The following is a 16736-nucleotide window of genomic DNA, read 5'->3' as shown; positions in this document are numbered from 1 at the left end:
TATCACTGCTCATCCTGGAAGGAAGTCAGGACAGAAACTCAAACAGAGCAAACACCCAGAGGCAGGAGCTGGTGCGGAGACCATGGAGGAGTGCTGCTTATTGGCTTGCCTTTCATGACCTTCTCAGTCTGGATTCTCATAGAACCAAGGAGCACCTGTGCTGGGATGGAACCTATAGTGGACTGGACCCTCCCTCCTCAATCACTAATTAAGCCCTACAGGCTTGTACACAGCCCAATCTTATGGAGGCATTTTCTCAATCGCGGCTCCCTCCTCTCAGAAGACTTTAGCATGTGTCAAGTTGACCTCAAACTATACAGCACATGGGCTGACCAAGCAGTCAAGAGTCCAGGCTTGAGCACTGGTAGGCTGTCATGACCACTTAGAGTGTATTTATTTCATTCCTGATGAGGACCCCCAGAAACGGTAGCGTGGTTTTATGCTCCTGAAAGATGACCCTAAAAGAAACATGCTGGGTAGATTGGGGAAAAAAGATGGTGGAAAACAGGGTAAAGACACATTGACAGGGATCTCGGAAGGCCCTTGTGGTAAGGTTGCTTTGTGTCATTCTGACTAAACACCGATGAGAACAACTCAAAAGAAGGAATGATGTATTTTTTCTTCACTCCAGGGTTAGCTCAGTTCGTGGCTAACTTCTTTCCATGTGCTAGAGCAGAGAGCTTCATGGCAGCAGGAGGGTATGGTAGAGGAGATTCTTCACTTCATGGCAGCCAGGAAAGGGGTGGGGGGCTGGGACATGCTATTCTTGTGCAGTATTTCCTCCAACTGAAGCATTCCATCGCTGATGGAAACTCTTTAAGACTCAGGATGTTCTAAAGGGAGGGTCCTCAGGATTCAGGAAGTAAACAAGTCACAAGTTTTAGGAAGTCCCTGAAACTTACCCGATTCCCAAGGTTTCTCCTTCCACAAGGCTAGGGATATTTGAGGAGTGATTTCTCCAACCTTTGGAGCTGCCTGCCACCTACGCAGACAGCTTTAGGGTTCCAGCTTTTGTGGGTCAGCACCCATATTGTGGTGGGTTCCCAGTGACAAAACGGCTCTTAAGTTATCTCTGATCCCCACACCTACTCCTGTTAGGGACCTCCGTATAAACTTGCTTATTATCCAAGCTGGACTTCCATGGCATCCTTCCCTTGGTCTGTAGCTAGTTTCTGGCTGGGCTGAAAATTCCCCAGGAATAGTGTGGCAGAAGACCTCTCAAAGACCAGTCGATAAGGACCCTCTTCCCCCAGCAATCCTAACATCTTCAAAATAGCATCCCACACGTAAGCTTGTGGGAGACATTTCATATTCAATTAATAACTGACCTGAATCAGAGAAACATTTGGGAGGACAGGTGGCTTAGATCACAACAGAGGAGGAAAAGGTACAAAAAAAGTAAAATTAAAAATAATTGCTCCTGAATTACATGGTATAAATATTATGCCAGTTTAGGGTGATAGTTAATTTTATGTGTTAATTGGGCTCATTAAGGATGGCTAGTGGTCTGAGCAAAAACTTTGTTTATTTGTTTATTTGAGGCAGGGTTTCTCTGTACCTTTGGAGCCTGTCCTGAAACTCGCTCTGTACAACAGGCTGGCCTCGAACTCATGTAGATCTGCGTGTCTCTGCCCCCTGAGTGCTGGAATTAAAGGAGTTGCGCCACCACCGCCCAGTAGGTCAAACTTTTTTTTAAACATTTATTCATTTATTTATTTGATGTAAGTGTCTATGTAGATAGGGGAAGGAGATGACAGAACACATGTATTGAAGTCAGAAGACAGCTTGAGGGAATTGGTTTTCTGCTTCTACCATGTGGGTTCTGAAGATGGATCTAAGGTCACAAGGCACGGCGGTAGGCATTGTTACCACCCCACCCACTCCCAGACATCTGGCGGGTTTGGTCATCTGGCTGGATGTTTCTGCGGAGGTTCTTTGGGATGAGTTCAAATGGGTTGGACTTTGAGTGGCTCAGCGTATCCTCATCAATAATGCAGACGGTCTCTCACCCAGTCAGCAGAGAGTCTGAACAGAACAAAGAAACAAAGAGTGACTTCCTCTGAGCAAGAAGAAATTCTGCCAGCAAAAGCCCTTGATCTCAGAACACAGCTCAGTTCTCGGCCTCCAGCCTGTGGGCTAACTGCACGGGCTTTGGGACTGGCCAGGTTTCAACTATGTGGACAATTTCTTAAAATCTCCCCTCTCCCTTTCTCTCTATTCTAACCCGTCTTCCTTTTCACTTATAGATAGGGTTTTGTGTATGTGTATCCAATCAATTATGGGTCAAAACTATTGAGAAAAAAAAGTGCCTATCTGGACAACATTCCCTAATGCAATGTAAACAACCATTTATACAACAGTTACAGGTGCTAAGCATTATAAGTCATCTAGAGATGAGTTCAGGTATATGGGAGGTTGTGGGTACATTATATGTAGACAAGAGACTCTGGCAACCATGGAGTTTGGCTTCTGCAAAGATTCTGGAACCATCCCCCTTATGTAACATGCCTCTTGGTCTTGTGTCTCTGGAGAGTGTTAATGAATATTTCATCACTAAAGAAGCTAAAAGCCTGTGTCATAGGTTTAGGTCCTGGTTCTGCTACTTCATGTCTAGAAAATTCTGTTCAGGGCACACAACCACTTTGAATTATCTTACGTAAAATGACTCTTAAATGATCTTCCAGTCCATGAGACTGTTGTGTTCAGAACCAGGCCTAAGTTGAAACTGGAGCCCTAGAGTTCAGACTGACTCTCTGGTACATACCCTGCAGTAAACCTAAGGGCAAAATGCCTCTTCAGGATCTCTTGCCTCCCCATAGGCCCGTCTCAGAGTCGAGAGCAAACAGCAGAGGGAACGTTGGACAGAAAAGTCTAAGTCTTTTAAGGATGGAGTCATATAGTTTTTAATCTTCTCTTTCTCTTTATTTTTCTTGGGCTCTCGTGCTGGGGCTGAGAACCAGGGACCTAAACAATTCCCAATAAAAGTTTAATGAAGGCGTCAATATTTGTTTAATGATACAGATAGGGCAGTCCAGCAAAGATGATAAGCAAATAAATACTCTAAATAATCAGTCTGCCAACAGAAATTCTGCAGACTGAAGGGATATTTGTTGCCCTGCTATGCAGAGAGAAGAGCTTGCCCTAGAAAGAGGTCAGTAAAACCTCTTTTGTAGGGTGTACAAGAATGGAATGTATGTAGTCTACACTGGACTGTTTATAATTTGTAGTCAAAGTCAAGGTCTGGCTCCTTGACATTGGAACAAATTCATGCTATAAAATGCAAAATCCAAAGTAGAAAAATGTTTTTCTGAAAAGGTCCCTCCTTTGACATCCATTCCAGAAAGGAAAATAATTCTAAAGAGTTATTTTATTACTTTCTAGATGTGTGTGAATATCACTCTGCTGTTAGATTTGTAGCTTAGAACGTGTAATAGCGAATTCACCTTTCCTTTTATTTTAATGGTGGCTTAAACTTCCGGATCACACAGCTGGACATCCCCTTCCTCTAGGGACCGAGTCAGAAGAGAGAAGAACAGCCTTCCCCTCCCCCACACTGGCGTGTGAGGAGGGAAGGGGACCGTGGGTGACTGGCCTGTCCAGTGGTGGGTAGGCCCTCTCATGCTGGGCTTACACTCAGCTAGGACTGAGTTCACGAGATACTTCTTCTGAAATCAATGTGTGACTATTGGTCACTTGTCAACTTTGTTTCCAGAAGCCTGCATCAAGGGGCAAATGGAAAGGGATCTGTCTCCCCTTCATTGTTCAGAACTATGCACCTATTTTTTTCTTTTTAGATGTATTCTATTGGGGGATGTAGAGTATGAAAAATAAATTTAAATTTTATTTCTATGCTAAAAGACATAAAGGGGAAAAGATCTAATCTGTGATTCTCTTACTCTAAAAATCTTTATTATTTTATAAAAATGAAAATAACTACTTTTTAACAATAAAATGCAAACAATACATGGCTGTGTACATTTGAGGTTTTCTCCCTCACCCAATTGCTGTTGTCCCAGAGGTTCTTGTTAGTGATTTCTTTAATATCTTTTCAAGAAAAAAAAAGGCATTCCAGTTTATCTTTCTTTTGTTTTAAAGAAGAGTTATGTTTATTTAGGTGTATGTCCATGTGTGTGCAGGTGCAGCAGACAGGGAGGGGCAGAAAAAGACATTAAAACCCTTGAGCTGGGGTTACAGGCAGTCATGAGCCACCCAAGATGGAAGAGCAGGGAGCACTCCTAACAGCTGAGCTGTCTCTGCAGCCCCAGCTTATTTTTAAAGATACACAGAAGCTGAATTACAGTATAGTCTCTTCTGCTCCTGGATGTTTCTCCCAATGCTACAGCTCACTGTTTCCTTGGCCAGCACAGAGATCTGACAAGTTCTTTTTTATAATAAACCTAGTCTTATGTCCTCTAACAGTATCCCAGCCTGGGCTGTCACTTGGCTGGTAGAGTTCTCCCTTCCTGCGCTTGAGCTCTGGGTTCAGTCCCCAGCACCAAGGAAACCAGAAGCTGGGGCTCCCAGGATGCCAGAATTTCAGAGTCTTCCTTAACTACAAAGTGAACTCAAGGACAGCCTGAGCGATATGAAACAGTTTCTAAGTAAGTAAACGCATGATGAAAGTATTCCAATGTATTTGTTTAACCCATTCCTTGCTGGCAGGCTTTTGCAGCATTTGTTTTGCTATTAAAATAAATACCCTTCGTCGAGTAGTCTCTTATGACACCTTGCCGTCATTAACAACCAGGGCTAATGCATACAGAGGCAGAAGCAGTACCCGGTACACAGTGGGCACTATTCACTGTAGATCTCATAACTTTAAGTACTTATTATGATTACTTGATGGCAGGTGGACATAAAATCTTTTCTCGAAGGAGTTCCCTTTCCTAGTTTCCTCAGTGCACCACGACCTTGGGTAGAGAACTCTCTGTAAGAACCACTGGTCTAAGGGCACTCACACGTGGACTTTTGGCGGCTGTTGTCCACTTTCCCTGCTAAAAGCTTGCATCAGTAGGCCCTGATTCTGCCTAGGGTAGAGCTTCGTTCCTAAAATCTAAATCTTAAGTTGTGTTAAGTCATAATCAACCGTCACTTCCCTGAGCTTATAAAAAGAGAGAGAGAAAGGGAGAGAACAGAGTAACAACCAACAACAAAGGCCCCAAATCCCAGTGTGTGTGTGTGTGTGTGTGTGTGTGTGTGTGTGTGTGTGAGAGAGAGAGAGAGAGAGAGAGAGAGAGAGAGAGAGAGAGAGAGAGAGATTTGCACATTGCTACCCTCCTGTCCTTCCTGGGCAATGACCAAAAATGAACCCCTGGAAGGAGTGTGCACCATCAACCGACCAAGGAGGCTGTTCTTGGTCCCGGGGTTCCTAGGATCCAGGCCTTTGGTTCGTGAACACCTGTTGGCAATGGCCTCCTGGGTTTTTGTTTTGCTTTGTTTTTTCGGGAGATCTCAGATAACCAATCCTGGGAAAAGAGCAGCAGTGCTGTGATGGAGTTGTGATGGGAGAGGGGCATTATGGGATTGAATATGGTGAGCTCAAGGATGCCTGTTACAGGGTACATAGAGGAATGCTGTCCTGTTGGTGTCTCCCTCTTACAGAAGGATCCACAGTCTCAGTAAGGGGGTGGACGGGCAAGGACAACGGGACACCTTGTAAAACACTCTGGGTTCTGACTTAACTGCTTTCTTGGTCAAACAGCGTCAGACATGGCTCTCTTGTCTCATGATGTCTTTGTTTGTGCTCATATGGAACTTTATTGGTTCAGCCATTTAAATGTGAAATTGAAAGGAAAAGGACAGTCCTGGGGGTGTGGGGAGGTTGCTTTAAGAAGGAGGATGTGAGAGCTGGGGATGTGAGTTGGAGGAAGAGCGCTCGCCTTCACCTTCGATAGGCCCTGGATTCAATCCCCACTACTGATAAAAAACAATGCATTTTAAGGCCAGGTGCGGTGGTGCATACTTGTAACCCCAGTGCTTGCGAGACCGAGGTAGGATGATCAGGAGGGTATTCTCAGTAGCCACACAGTGAGTTTGGGACTAGCCTTGGCTATATGAGACCCTGTCTCCAAAAAAGCAAAACCAGTCATGAATAAAAAAGGGGGGGGGGTCAGTGGCTAAAAGTAGTTCACTTGCTACTAAGCGTGATGATTTAAATTTGATTCCTGGTGAAGGAAAAAACTGACTCCAGGGCTTCTGACCCGACACAGCCCCCAGTGAGTAAATAAATAATGTAACTTTAAAATTTAAAAACAAAAAGGACAAGTTAAGCACTGTTGAAAATAGACTTAATAGAGAAACAAGGAAGAAGACAGAGAAGGCTGTGAGAAAGACTCCGCCCTCCGCAGTGACCAGCTGGTCAAGGCAGAGGCCATGCTGAACCCCAAGATCCCAGCCCCATTAGCCGACTTTGAAGCTTTGAGGGAGGCCCCTACTCACAATGCCTCTGCTTCCCCACTTGTCCCAAGGGCAGAGAATCACACCCTCACTCCAGGCTGGAAGGTCAAAACCCTTTAGGATGCTAAGGGCAGAGGGGAACGTGCACACAGACACGGCTGCGGCTAGCTCTTTCCTGTTGGCGCTGTTGGTCTGCTTTCTGTTGATCCACACAAAAGCACAGCAGCTTGCGTCCAGCTCAGGCAGCAAGGAAAACACACCACAGGAGTCTTCCGAGTGTGCAGAACCACGTGCCCTATATTGTCTCCAGCAATTAGCAGGGGGCAGAGAGTCTACAAAAGGCCTTTTTGTACTCTCTCTAATCTGCCCAGTGTTTCGTCTTCAAGGACGAAATACAGCTCACTGTGCATTTCGGGTTTTCTTAAAGGATAGCGGTGCTCCTAGAGTTAGCGGTCCTCGCCAGTCATCGGGATGAGCCGTTCATAGGGATGAGCACAGAGGGAAACCAGGCGCCCTGGGCTCCTCACTGCATGGCTCAGGTGAGGCCACTCCAAGAAGTTTCTGGATTCCATCTGTTCTGCTTGGTTTGTGGTACAACACAGGCTGTTGATCTGTATGGGTTTAACCAGAAGGACTAAAAGGTGACTATGTAAATTCATGATTACTTCTGGGAAATAGGAATACTGGAGATCCTGTGGGCGTGATGGACTAGAACTCCTCTCTCCTCCTCTCCCCCCTCCCTCCCTCCCTCTCTCCTCCTTTCCCCCTCCCTTCCTTCTCTCCCTCTGCCTTCTCTGCTAGTCCTGGGGATCGAACTTAAGGCCTCCTACACGGTAGGTAAGTACTCTACCACTTGAGCTACGACCCCAGGACTCTCCTTTTAGGCCTGTCATTTACATGTATTGTATACTGCCTTTATTCCTGGGCCGCGTGCTCCTCTAGGATGTCCTTTGCTTCCACGTCACCCCCTCTTCTAGCACGGGAGCAGTCTGTCCCTTTTCAGCCAAGATCTTCTCAATGGGGCAGCAGAGTCCACACACGAAGGGACTCTGGCCACAGGCTCTGTGAGGATGGGGCACACAGTGGGGGCTTTGTTTGCCTGGGTTTGCTCAGTACTGAAGACTGTAGTAGTTGGGCATGGTGAATTCCAGGCCAGTGTGTGTCCTGGAGAGAGGGGTGGGGAGGGAGGGAGGGAGGGAGAGAGAGAGAGAGAGAGAGAGAGAGAGAGTGCTCTCTTGGGCTCCCGGAGTGCTGGGTTCTGTGCCAGCCTGGCGATCTGGCCTCCTGCACCTGTTCAGGGTGTTGTGACCATAGGTGACACACTGGCTCTCAGGCATTTGGTGGATCACTGGACATGAATACTTTAGTGGCCTGGGCAGTTCCCAGTATTCTTAAGGGGGAGGTTTCAATTTCTCGGTACTTTCGGCAGTGCAGGGTTTTCTAGGGCAAAGGCGATGCCAGTGCGAGGGCTGGGAGTTATTAACAATGGTCGTCAATCAAGGAAGGCAGGAGAGTAGAAGGGGGAGAAGTGGGACAAGGACACAGCTGAGAGCCTCTTCCTGTTCAGCTTGCAGAACTCTGTCTGGGGGAGCGAGGGCCGTAAGAGACTCCCGCGTCACTATGCATGTTTGGAACTGAGGGTGAGCCCAAGCATCTTTCTGTGGCCTGCATTTCACTCCAGATTGGAAGCAACGACCATCACTTTCTTACTAAAGCACACACATCCAGGGCACTGGGGAGGAGACCAGAGGTCAGGTGGGCTGGGGTGTGGAGACTAGCCACGGTTAGATACTTGCCTGGCTGGTATCGACGAGACTCCATCTTGGGACTGCTTTTTTTTCCCCCCATGTGCCCTCTTTCTGATCAGTTTGGATGCAGGTGGCCTTCCTTTACAGTGGATTTCCTGAGCCTCTGCCCTTTGCTTCTCATGGTTCTTAATCAGCAACTTCTATGGCATTTTCCCTTGTGATTGGCAGGGACACCGTGTAGCCCACCTTCTGTCCTCTCCTGGTGGGCTCTCAGGGGGCAGAGTGAGCATTGCCTTCACCTGCTGAATAGCCTGGTATAGAATAGGAACAATTAAACCCTTGATGGCTGAAGCTTGAATGGATGAATGGGAAGGCAACAAGGGCTCTGCCACAGCGCTCCATCCCGGCCCCTTCCCTCTTTTTAGGAGTGAAAGTCTCTGACAAGGCTTGGAGTAAGATGAGAGGCAGGAAACCCTTCTTTGAGATGCATTTCTGACTGGACACTGCACACATAGACAGGAAGCTCTCCTGTCAACGCTGAACGAAAGAGAAGCCATTTTGACAGGTCATTTGTCTCCCGGTTTTACAGGTCCAAATGGCGAGTGAACTGTCTATTGATCTGATTTGCCTTTTTCATCAGTGACACAGGGGAAATAATGACTTTTGGTGGCTTATTTTTCTAATGGTGTCAGCCCCTGTGTATCCCTGACAAAACGAAAATGTCAATGGAGAACAAAAAGAGAGCTCTCAAATAATCAGATTAAATTATTATAGTGTGCTATTTCTTAAGGGCAGCATGTTATCTGAATATCAATATGTGACATTCAAATTACTAGACAGACTTTTCTAATTCCCAGAATCTTACAGTGGCGTAAGGCTCAGGGAGAGGAGTCCTGGGTTCTCTTGGACATTGCGTCTTGATAAACAGTCTTTACGAGTTGGCGCACACTGTGTTGTGAACACGCGGAGTCTTTGTCCCATCCATGTCCTTGTGACCACTGTGTACGGGGGCCAGGGCCAGACCACTGCTGGCTTTCTCGGGGCTCCCAGTGACTACTGCTAGTTTCAGCTCCGATTTCCCTGGTGGCTTTAAGCAGACAACGAAGCAATGCAGATTAGTCTTCCCTCTGGCAAGAGAGAGGACATTATACTCTATCAAATGTGTTTAATTTGGATACAGTGTAACAGCAGAGAGAAGGGATTCTTAACAGGGTAGCAGCTGGGGCTGGAGACATGGCTCAGTGGCAGGAGGCTTGCTAATCACAGGCGAGGACACTGTTCCTCTGTGTCTCTGTCCATACAGGGGTGGAGACTTCTTTTCTGGTCTGCAGTGTGTAGTCACAGTGCACAGCCAGGCTGCTCTTCACTGGCTTCCTCTGCCCCTGGTATAATCCTGTCTAGTACTAAGTGTTCAGCATCCAGATGATGCCTTTAAAAAATCTATTCCTACTCTCGCAGATGTCTCTGAACGGATTGAAGCTAATTTGGAAGACCTGAACTTGCAAGTCCACAGGATTTCTGATTTCATGTAGGCATACTTTGATTCCTGTGATTACCTCCTAGGTTCCGGTGGGTGGGGGAGGAGGCGGCACCACTGTGCACCCCAGAGCTACCCCTCCCCCGTGCCATCCACTCAACCCGTCCCTCCACACCCCCTGCGCTATTTCTATCCTTGCCCTATTGAAACTGCATCTCAAAGGTCAACTGTGGTATTCTCAAAGTCCAGTCCAGAAAGGGTTTTGTTTTATCTCCATTTTTCTTTACTCCGGACCATCGATTTCCTTTCTCCTCCTCTGATGTACTTATATGGTTTATATTTATCCCCCTATCTATGACCTAATTGGAGTTTTTAAACTGGTCCTTGGCATAGCAGCATCCCTTCTGGGAGTCCAAGCCCTAGCATGGGCATGCCTGTAGTGGGGTTCTCACTCTGCCTCTAACTGTATAAAAATGAGGACAACAGGAGGTATTGTTCCCTTGGTTTGGTGTCAAAATTAAACAGAATAATCGAAGTAATATTTACTTTAAGGCTTAGCATGAGGAAGTATTCATGAACGGTACCTGTTAGCAAAACAGGCCCTCAAATCTGTGAAAACAGACTGCCTCCCTCTTACCCTTGCCCCTTTAAGGTCATTTTGCCCTCCTCATCCCACACAGGGCCAGTCAATAAATATTTGCATCAATTTAGAGTCGTGCACGTGGTGGCAGAGTTCAGGGAAGGAGAAGCGATACCGAGGGAGGCTCCAGAAGGCTGCAGGAGCGGTCTAAGCCTCGTTGTTCAGTTTTTAACTAATAAATGATTTAAGTTGTTGAGTATTTGAATCGCTCCTTTCCGGACATATGGCGTTTATTGAGCAAGAGGCGGCACTAGCAGTTAAAATACTTGTTAGTGCGACAGTCAGTTATAAGTCTGCAAGATTAAATTCTGCTCTAACTGGATTATGTCGGGAGAGGCGACCAGAGCCCTGGAAGCTTTGACTGAAAGAACGGCGCCATCTACTGGCGATATGGAGAAATGACGCCGGGCGGTACGGGTCTTGGTTGGGGGTAAAAGTCCTCAGAATAGTCATTCTTTCTGCAGAAACTGTGGGCGGGACTGGACAGGAGGAATTAAAAAGGGCGGGCACAGCAACCAGCACGTAAGAGATGCTTCTGTAATGTAGAGGCGGAAAGAGCACAGCACCTTGGATCGGCGGGCGAGCGACAACCTTGTGGGTGTCATTGTTGGAGAGCAGTCCCCTCCGTGTCTTGTCCGCCGTTCTCCCCCACCCCCCACCCCAAGCCTCACCACCTCGTACTCACAGATCCCCTCTCCTATTGGTTTCACTTTCCTATTCTCTGCTGGCTCCAAATTCCAAGACGACCCTTCTTCACCTTCTGGCTCCTCTTTTTGTATGGAAGGAAACTAGGGCTGGGGAAATCGCGCTGAGTCACCACATTTGGCGGCCAGTCCAGAACAGCTGGAACAGAGTGCCTCCTGAGGGGTCACAGGCCAGCCTCCACCCCTACAACAGCAAGTCTTCACGTGACAGCCACCCCAGGAGCCAGGTAAGGTGACTGCAGATGTCTCAACCCTCACTGAGCAGATGTGCAGGCGCCCTGGTTCCCACATCCATCCTGGAATGTGCCCAGGCCACTGGCGTTGGAGGGAGTTGAATTCCAAGAATGTTGCTACCTAGTGATGTTTCTTTTGGAAGATGGCAATGGATCATAACACACCTGAAAGCCATTTATTATGTTTCTCTATTAAAAAAACTATGCAAATCGGTCAGTAGCTGGGTTATAGAGCGTTATGTTTTCGCAGAGAGTTTTAGTGTAGGAAGGCCTAAGGAAAAATATGAATGCTTCAGACGGAAGTGTCTGCACCCTTGGTCAGCTCACAGGGAGTTGGTTGTCTAGGAGTTTTGAGGTTCAGACGGTGACTACATACAGACTGTGAGCCAGTAGAGGTGCTGCACAGCTTTGGCCTGCAGATCCTGAAAAATAAAAAATATTTTTTGTTTGTTTTTGAGAAAAAAGGAGTAGGGGTTTCAGAATTTTGAATTCAATTGCTGGTTGAGTTTGGATGAGCTATTTTGTAATATCCTAAGCCCCAGGGTTTTACTTTTTTCTCTAAAAGGAAGAAAATGAAGCCTGCCTGTCAATAAAATGCAGAAATTAAATGAACTACAAAAAGAGTTCTTTTATTTGAGCTGATGGGGCTGGATTTAGTTAATAAAGAAGTTGGTTAGAGACTCATGAAAGCTAATGCCGCCAATATGTCCCCTGAAGTACAAGTTTCCTACTAATTCAAGGTGTGGCCTTTTCTTTTAATATGGATCCACTAGCTGACTTTTTGAGTTGTTTTCTTATGTGCAGTGCTGTGCAGTTTTTAGCTCTGATTTGTTTTACTCTAGCAAGAACTTAAACTTTCTAAGTTACCCTAGAAACAACATTTCAATTCAAAAAATCACTCCAGAAGACATGATTTTCCTCAAACTTTGTCTGTCTGTACACCTAATTACACAGCATTATTCTAGCCACTTCCCGTCATGAAGTCATCCTAGATCATCTATCTAACTTGGCTTTCAGGGAGCGATTTCCTCTCCTTGTGTACTCGAACACTTTGAGGTGTTTGATCCCTTGCACACCGATAAACAATTAAGTAAACGAATTAATTTCACAGTTGCAGTAACAGGTGTGGCTGTGACCTGCTTCTTGGAAAGCATGCTCCCCGCATGGAGCAGCAGGAGAGAGCAGTGTCACCCCTGCAGTGGGTGACAAAGTTTGCATGGGGCCCAGAGAATCACAGTTAACCTTCAGCCCAGGCCAAACAGACGGATTTAGGGCTTCCCCACACTTGACCTAAGGCCTCGCAAACAGAAGCGCCTCCACTACCGTCTGTATCTATCCGTATTCTTATCATAGCTAATGAGTTCGGAGTTCGAAGGGGAGTCTGAAATCTAGCAGTTTTCCCTATCATTTTATAGACAAGGAAAAAAATACAACTGTAAGCTGGGTCATTGTAAAATGCCTCGTGGTTTCAGTACGCATACAGGTGTTCATCCTGAAGCTAATGTTTGTTCTCAGAGAGTTATGCTGGTGAAGGTGTTAGATTGCTGGGAAGGCTTCTCGTACTCCATCCATGGCTTTTCTGTAGGACTAGACAGAACCACGACGTGTTGATGGCCTTGGGGGTAGCGAAAACCTTGACCCTGGGCATGGCGCACACTGAGAACACATCCAGAGGCGGTGGCTGCATTAAGCAGTGTTTAAAAGGGATAAAACAAGCATCAGCCAGACTCTTGTCTTCAGCTTGAGGTGTCTATTCTATACCTCCTCGGACCCCTAGCCCAGGTCTCACTAAGCTCACCGGTAAAGCCTACCTCTAGTAGGCAATGGCTGTTTAGAGCCTATGGGAAGAGCAAAGTGACCAGGACTCTGTGTTCTTCATTCATTGGCAGTTTGTTTACCGTGTTCCTTTCAGACAGCTCGTGTTGTCTCAGGTGGAGATAACTCTTGGGTTTTGATTGGGTAGGGCGTAAAGGTCACAGCTGCTGGAAGGAAGCCACTGGTACAGAGGGCGCTGCTGACACCAGGGCTTGTGCGATGCCTTTAACTCTGAGTTTGCTTTGCTTACTTATCTGTCTTTAGTTTTTGAGGCAAGGGATTATTCTAGATTTTTCTAGAGCCTAGACCTTTCTGGGACTCGTGGCCTTTCTGCTTTTGCCATCTGAAAGCTTCGAGGGTAAGTGTGCACCACCGCACCCTGTTTGCTTCTTCTTCTCACTTGTTCTTATTTCATTTGTTTGGAGACAGAGTCTCTCCGTGTAGCCTGGGACGGTGCCCTGGAACTCACTTGTAGTCTAGCCTGGCCTTGAACTTGCCCTCCTCCTGCCTCTGTCTCCTGAGGGCTGGGATTACAGACGTCATTTTGATTTTAAAGGAAATTTTAATAATAGCATTCTGCCTAGACAAGGTAACTCATACCATTAATTCCAGTACCAAGGAGACTGAGGCAGAGGGATCTCAAGTTTGAAGCTAGCTTATACTACTTAGGTAGCTGAAGACCAGCCTGAGCTATATCTTGAGACTTGCTTTTTAAAAACAGAGGGTTGGGGCTTTAGGCCAGTGGTAGAATTCTTGTCCAACATGTACAAACCCCTGCACTTGCTCTCCAGTACTGGGAGGGGGAAAAAGCATCCTAGAATCTAAGATCACTGCATGCTAAGATCATGCTTTTTTACTGGGCTACATCCTCAAGCCCTGGACTGATTTTAATTTTATCTTCACAATTATCTTAGTTCATGTCTTTTGCTAATAACAAAGCACCAGAGACGGGATAAGTAATAGATTTGGGCTCTTGGTTCTGGTTCACAATTAAAGGACTCCATCAATGGATCGTTTTCTTGATGACAGAGTCCTGAAGTGTTGCGGAAATATCCCCAGTGGGATATCAGCTCAACAAAATGGATTCGACAACAGACTCACCTTTGTGATAATATTAACCCATTGGTCCTTTGATCACATGGTTTACTAGTGAGGGCAGAGGCTGAGTCAGCTCACAGTGAGCGTTAAATTTCAGTGTGAGTCTGGGATGGCTAAACCACGTTCAAACCATAGCAACCGTGAATGTCAACGTGCTGCAGAAACACACGCTGCAATTCTTTACTTTCTACAAGGATCAACTTTCCCCTCTCTCAGAACACGACCCAAGCCCTTCTGCGACTTCTGGGGTCTCTCCTGAGGTATGGCCTCAGTTCCAGGGAGCATGCCAATCTTGGGGTTAATTGTGAGTTCAGCGATTCATGTACACTAGTGTGTGTTTAGCGATACCAAGAGTCTCGGACAGAAAATGTGACACTCAGGCCCTGGACTGCCTGAGATGCTGGCCCAGCAGTTCTGAAGTGGGCCTGGGTTCTGACAAGCCCCAGAAATGCTGATGCGGAAGGCTCCCCTATCAGTGTGGAAATCACTTTTAAGCTTGAATTCAAGATCAAGACACACTCTGGACGGTGGTCTGGCTGCTGGCAGGAGGTTGTAGCTCTGGTCTCATGAGGGGAAACAGGGAATGCTGGAGAGGGTTTGCTAGAACAAGGGGCAAGCTAGAGCAGCACCTGTGAGTGCCTCTCCATGCACAGGTGCTGTGTCTTCCAAGAGGGGCCACACAACTTTCCTTCACTTTGTTCTGCTGGGGGAACATTCCATGACTTCGAATTCTAGTCCTGCCTGTTAGGACCAGGGCTGCTTGGTTTCTGAAGCTGGGGGAAGCCACCTTAGTTGGCTAGCATCCTCTATGCCCCAGTTGCTCTTGCGAAAAAAAAGTTGTGCCTAAGAAACAAGGAATAGCTTGTTTTCTTGCCCAGAGGAGAGTAGCCCAGTTATACTTTATTTTGCCATGGGACACAGATGCCAACTACTCTACAATGAGGCTCATGGTCTCCTCACTGCGCAGGCTCCAGACTATCAGATTTGTGCTTTTTCAAGTTACCAGTAACCTGCCTTCATCAGGGGTCTATTGACACTAACCCAGAGTGTCTTACCCAAGGAGAAACAGGGTCTAGTCAAACATAAAGTTGCCTGGAAAAAACCCCACAAACAACCATACATTTCTTTTGTTGCTTTCTACTTTGCCTCAGTGTGGGTCTGTAAGTTTCTACATTCTGGAGGGGACAGCCTTTCAATGCTGTGATCTCTTTCTTTCAGGCCCCAGGCTAGTGGTAGCTCAGTACCACGGGGGGTGGGGTGGGGTGGGGGGGCTGACTAGAAATACAGATTACTAGGCCACCTGCCTGCTCCAGTGCACAAAATCAGGAACTCCGAGGACTGGTTCTGGAATGTGTGTGTTTTAATAAGCTCTCCCAGGCAGTTCTGCTGCATGCTCACGTGTGAGAACCGCTGGACAATGTGAAATCCTGTGGGGAGGGGCGGGGGGTTGCCTTCAATTCAATCAAGAGACCTAGTCAGGTGACTGATGCAAAGAGAGACTGAGGGGTGTGTGTGTGTGTGTGTGTGTGTGTGTGGTGTGAGGGTACATGTGGTGTGTGTGTGGTGTGCGGGTGCGTGTGTGGTATGTGTGTGTGTGTGGTGTGTGGTGTGTGGGTGCGTGTGGAGGTCAGAAGTTGACATTAGGGGTCTTCAGTTGCTTGCCACCTTATTTTTTGAGACAGGGTTTCTCACTGAACGTGGAACTCACAATTTGGTTAAACTGGTTGGCTAGCAAGCCCCAGGAAATCTTCCTCTTTCTGCCTCCCGAACCCTGGGATGACAAGGGTGTTCTGCCATGCCTGGCTTTTCTGTGGGTGCTGGTGTAACTAGGGGTTTCTCTCCTGCCCGTCAGGTCTTGAATAATTATTCTGAGGCTTAATATTAATTATAAACTACTTGGTTTATTAGCTCGGGCTTATTATTAACTAGCTCTTACAAATTAAGTTAACCCATTTCTATTAGTTTATATTTTAACATGAGACTTGTGGCTTGTTACCTCACATCTTGCTTTCCTGGTGGTTGCTGGTGGCAGCCTGAGTCTGTCTTCTTTTTCCATTTATCTTTTTTATTTTGATTTCCTGCCTGGCTCTATTCTGCCTGGCTATTGGCCAAGTCAGTGTCTTTATTAACCAATGGTGATAAAACATACATCATACAGCAGGACACCCACATCATGCCAGATTCAAATGCGGCCTCTCATCTTGTACAGCAAGCTCTTTCCTGACGGGGCCATCTCCTCATCTCCATTTTTCTGATGTTTAATTTTAGTTCCCATTGTAGGGCAGGGAGATCTGTTGACCAGTGATAAAGGAGAAATGGGGCCCAGAGCCTAGGGTATGAAGTGGTTTTTTTTTTTTTTTGAGAACTGCATGAATGAGTGTTGCGTGTCTATCTCTCCCATCCCTCCCACCCCTAACTCCTCTTGTGTTGTGGCCCCCACTGTCCCTCCAAAATCCATGCTCTCTAATTATTATTGTCGCATGTCTATACATATATGTACACACATGTACAACCTACTGAATCCTCTTAGTATTGCTCACGGACATGCATCCAGGGCTGACATGTATATTTGTGTTTCGGACAGGGATTGGACAACCCAATAGTCACGAGTCCCTGGAAGAAATA

At 46.6% G+C, this 16736-nt stretch overlaps 1 protein-coding gene and 2 long non-coding RNA genes across 23 annotated transcripts in view; 1 reads left to right on the top strand and 2 right to left on the bottom strand.

Annotated features, from left to right (window-relative positions):
• Positions 1-5733: 5733 nt before the first annotated feature.
• On the bottom strand, positions 5734-7618 carry LOC148119956 (uncharacterized). The gene is made up of 2 exons (XR_015734677.1): positions 7294-7618; positions 5734-7007 (listed from the first exon to the last, which is right to left on the bottom strand). It is a non-coding gene; the product is annotated as an uncharacterized LOC148119956 (long non-coding RNA).
• Mro (maestro) overlaps positions 6784-16736 on the top strand; it is a 26099-nt gene continuing 16146 nt past the window's right edge. For 3 of the 20 annotated variants that reach the window (XM_085676437.2, XM_085676435.2, XM_048419388.3), the window contains exon 1: positions 11053-11192. Coding sequence is in view for 6 of the 20 variants with exons in the window: in XM_085676432.1 (XP_085532558.1) it covers positions 14256-14371 (116 nt within the window). In the remaining 14 variants the exon portion in view is untranslated. Of the gene's footprint in view, positions 7038-7194; positions 7234-11052; positions 11193-13209; positions 13372-14240; positions 14372-16736 lie in introns of those variants that run through there. The other 17 variants (XM_085676438.2, XM_085676436.2, XM_048419391.3 and 14 more) reach the window with 14 other exon arrangements.
• Positions 7697-11081, bottom strand: LOC125390389 (uncharacterized). 2 transcript variants are annotated; one of them, XR_014996908.2, is made up of 3 exons: positions 10947-11074; positions 9010-9271; positions 7697-8455 (listed from the first exon to the last, which is right to left on the bottom strand). It is a non-coding gene; the product is annotated as an uncharacterized LOC125390389 (long non-coding RNA). The 2 variants fall into 2 exon arrangements; XR_014996907.2 differs by having other exon boundaries at positions 8109-8455; positions 9010-9231; positions 10947-11081.

This window comes from Myodes glareolus, chromosome 13, assembly GCF_982192425.1.
Source record: "Myodes glareolus chromosome 13, mMyoGla1.1, whole genome shotgun sequence".
In the NCBI taxonomy this organism is placed as follows: domain Eukaryota; kingdom Metazoa; phylum Chordata; class Mammalia; order Rodentia; family Cricetidae; genus Myodes; species Myodes glareolus.
Note: the sequence above shows the minus strand (reverse complement) of the source record. Positions and strands in the feature narration are given on the sequence as shown.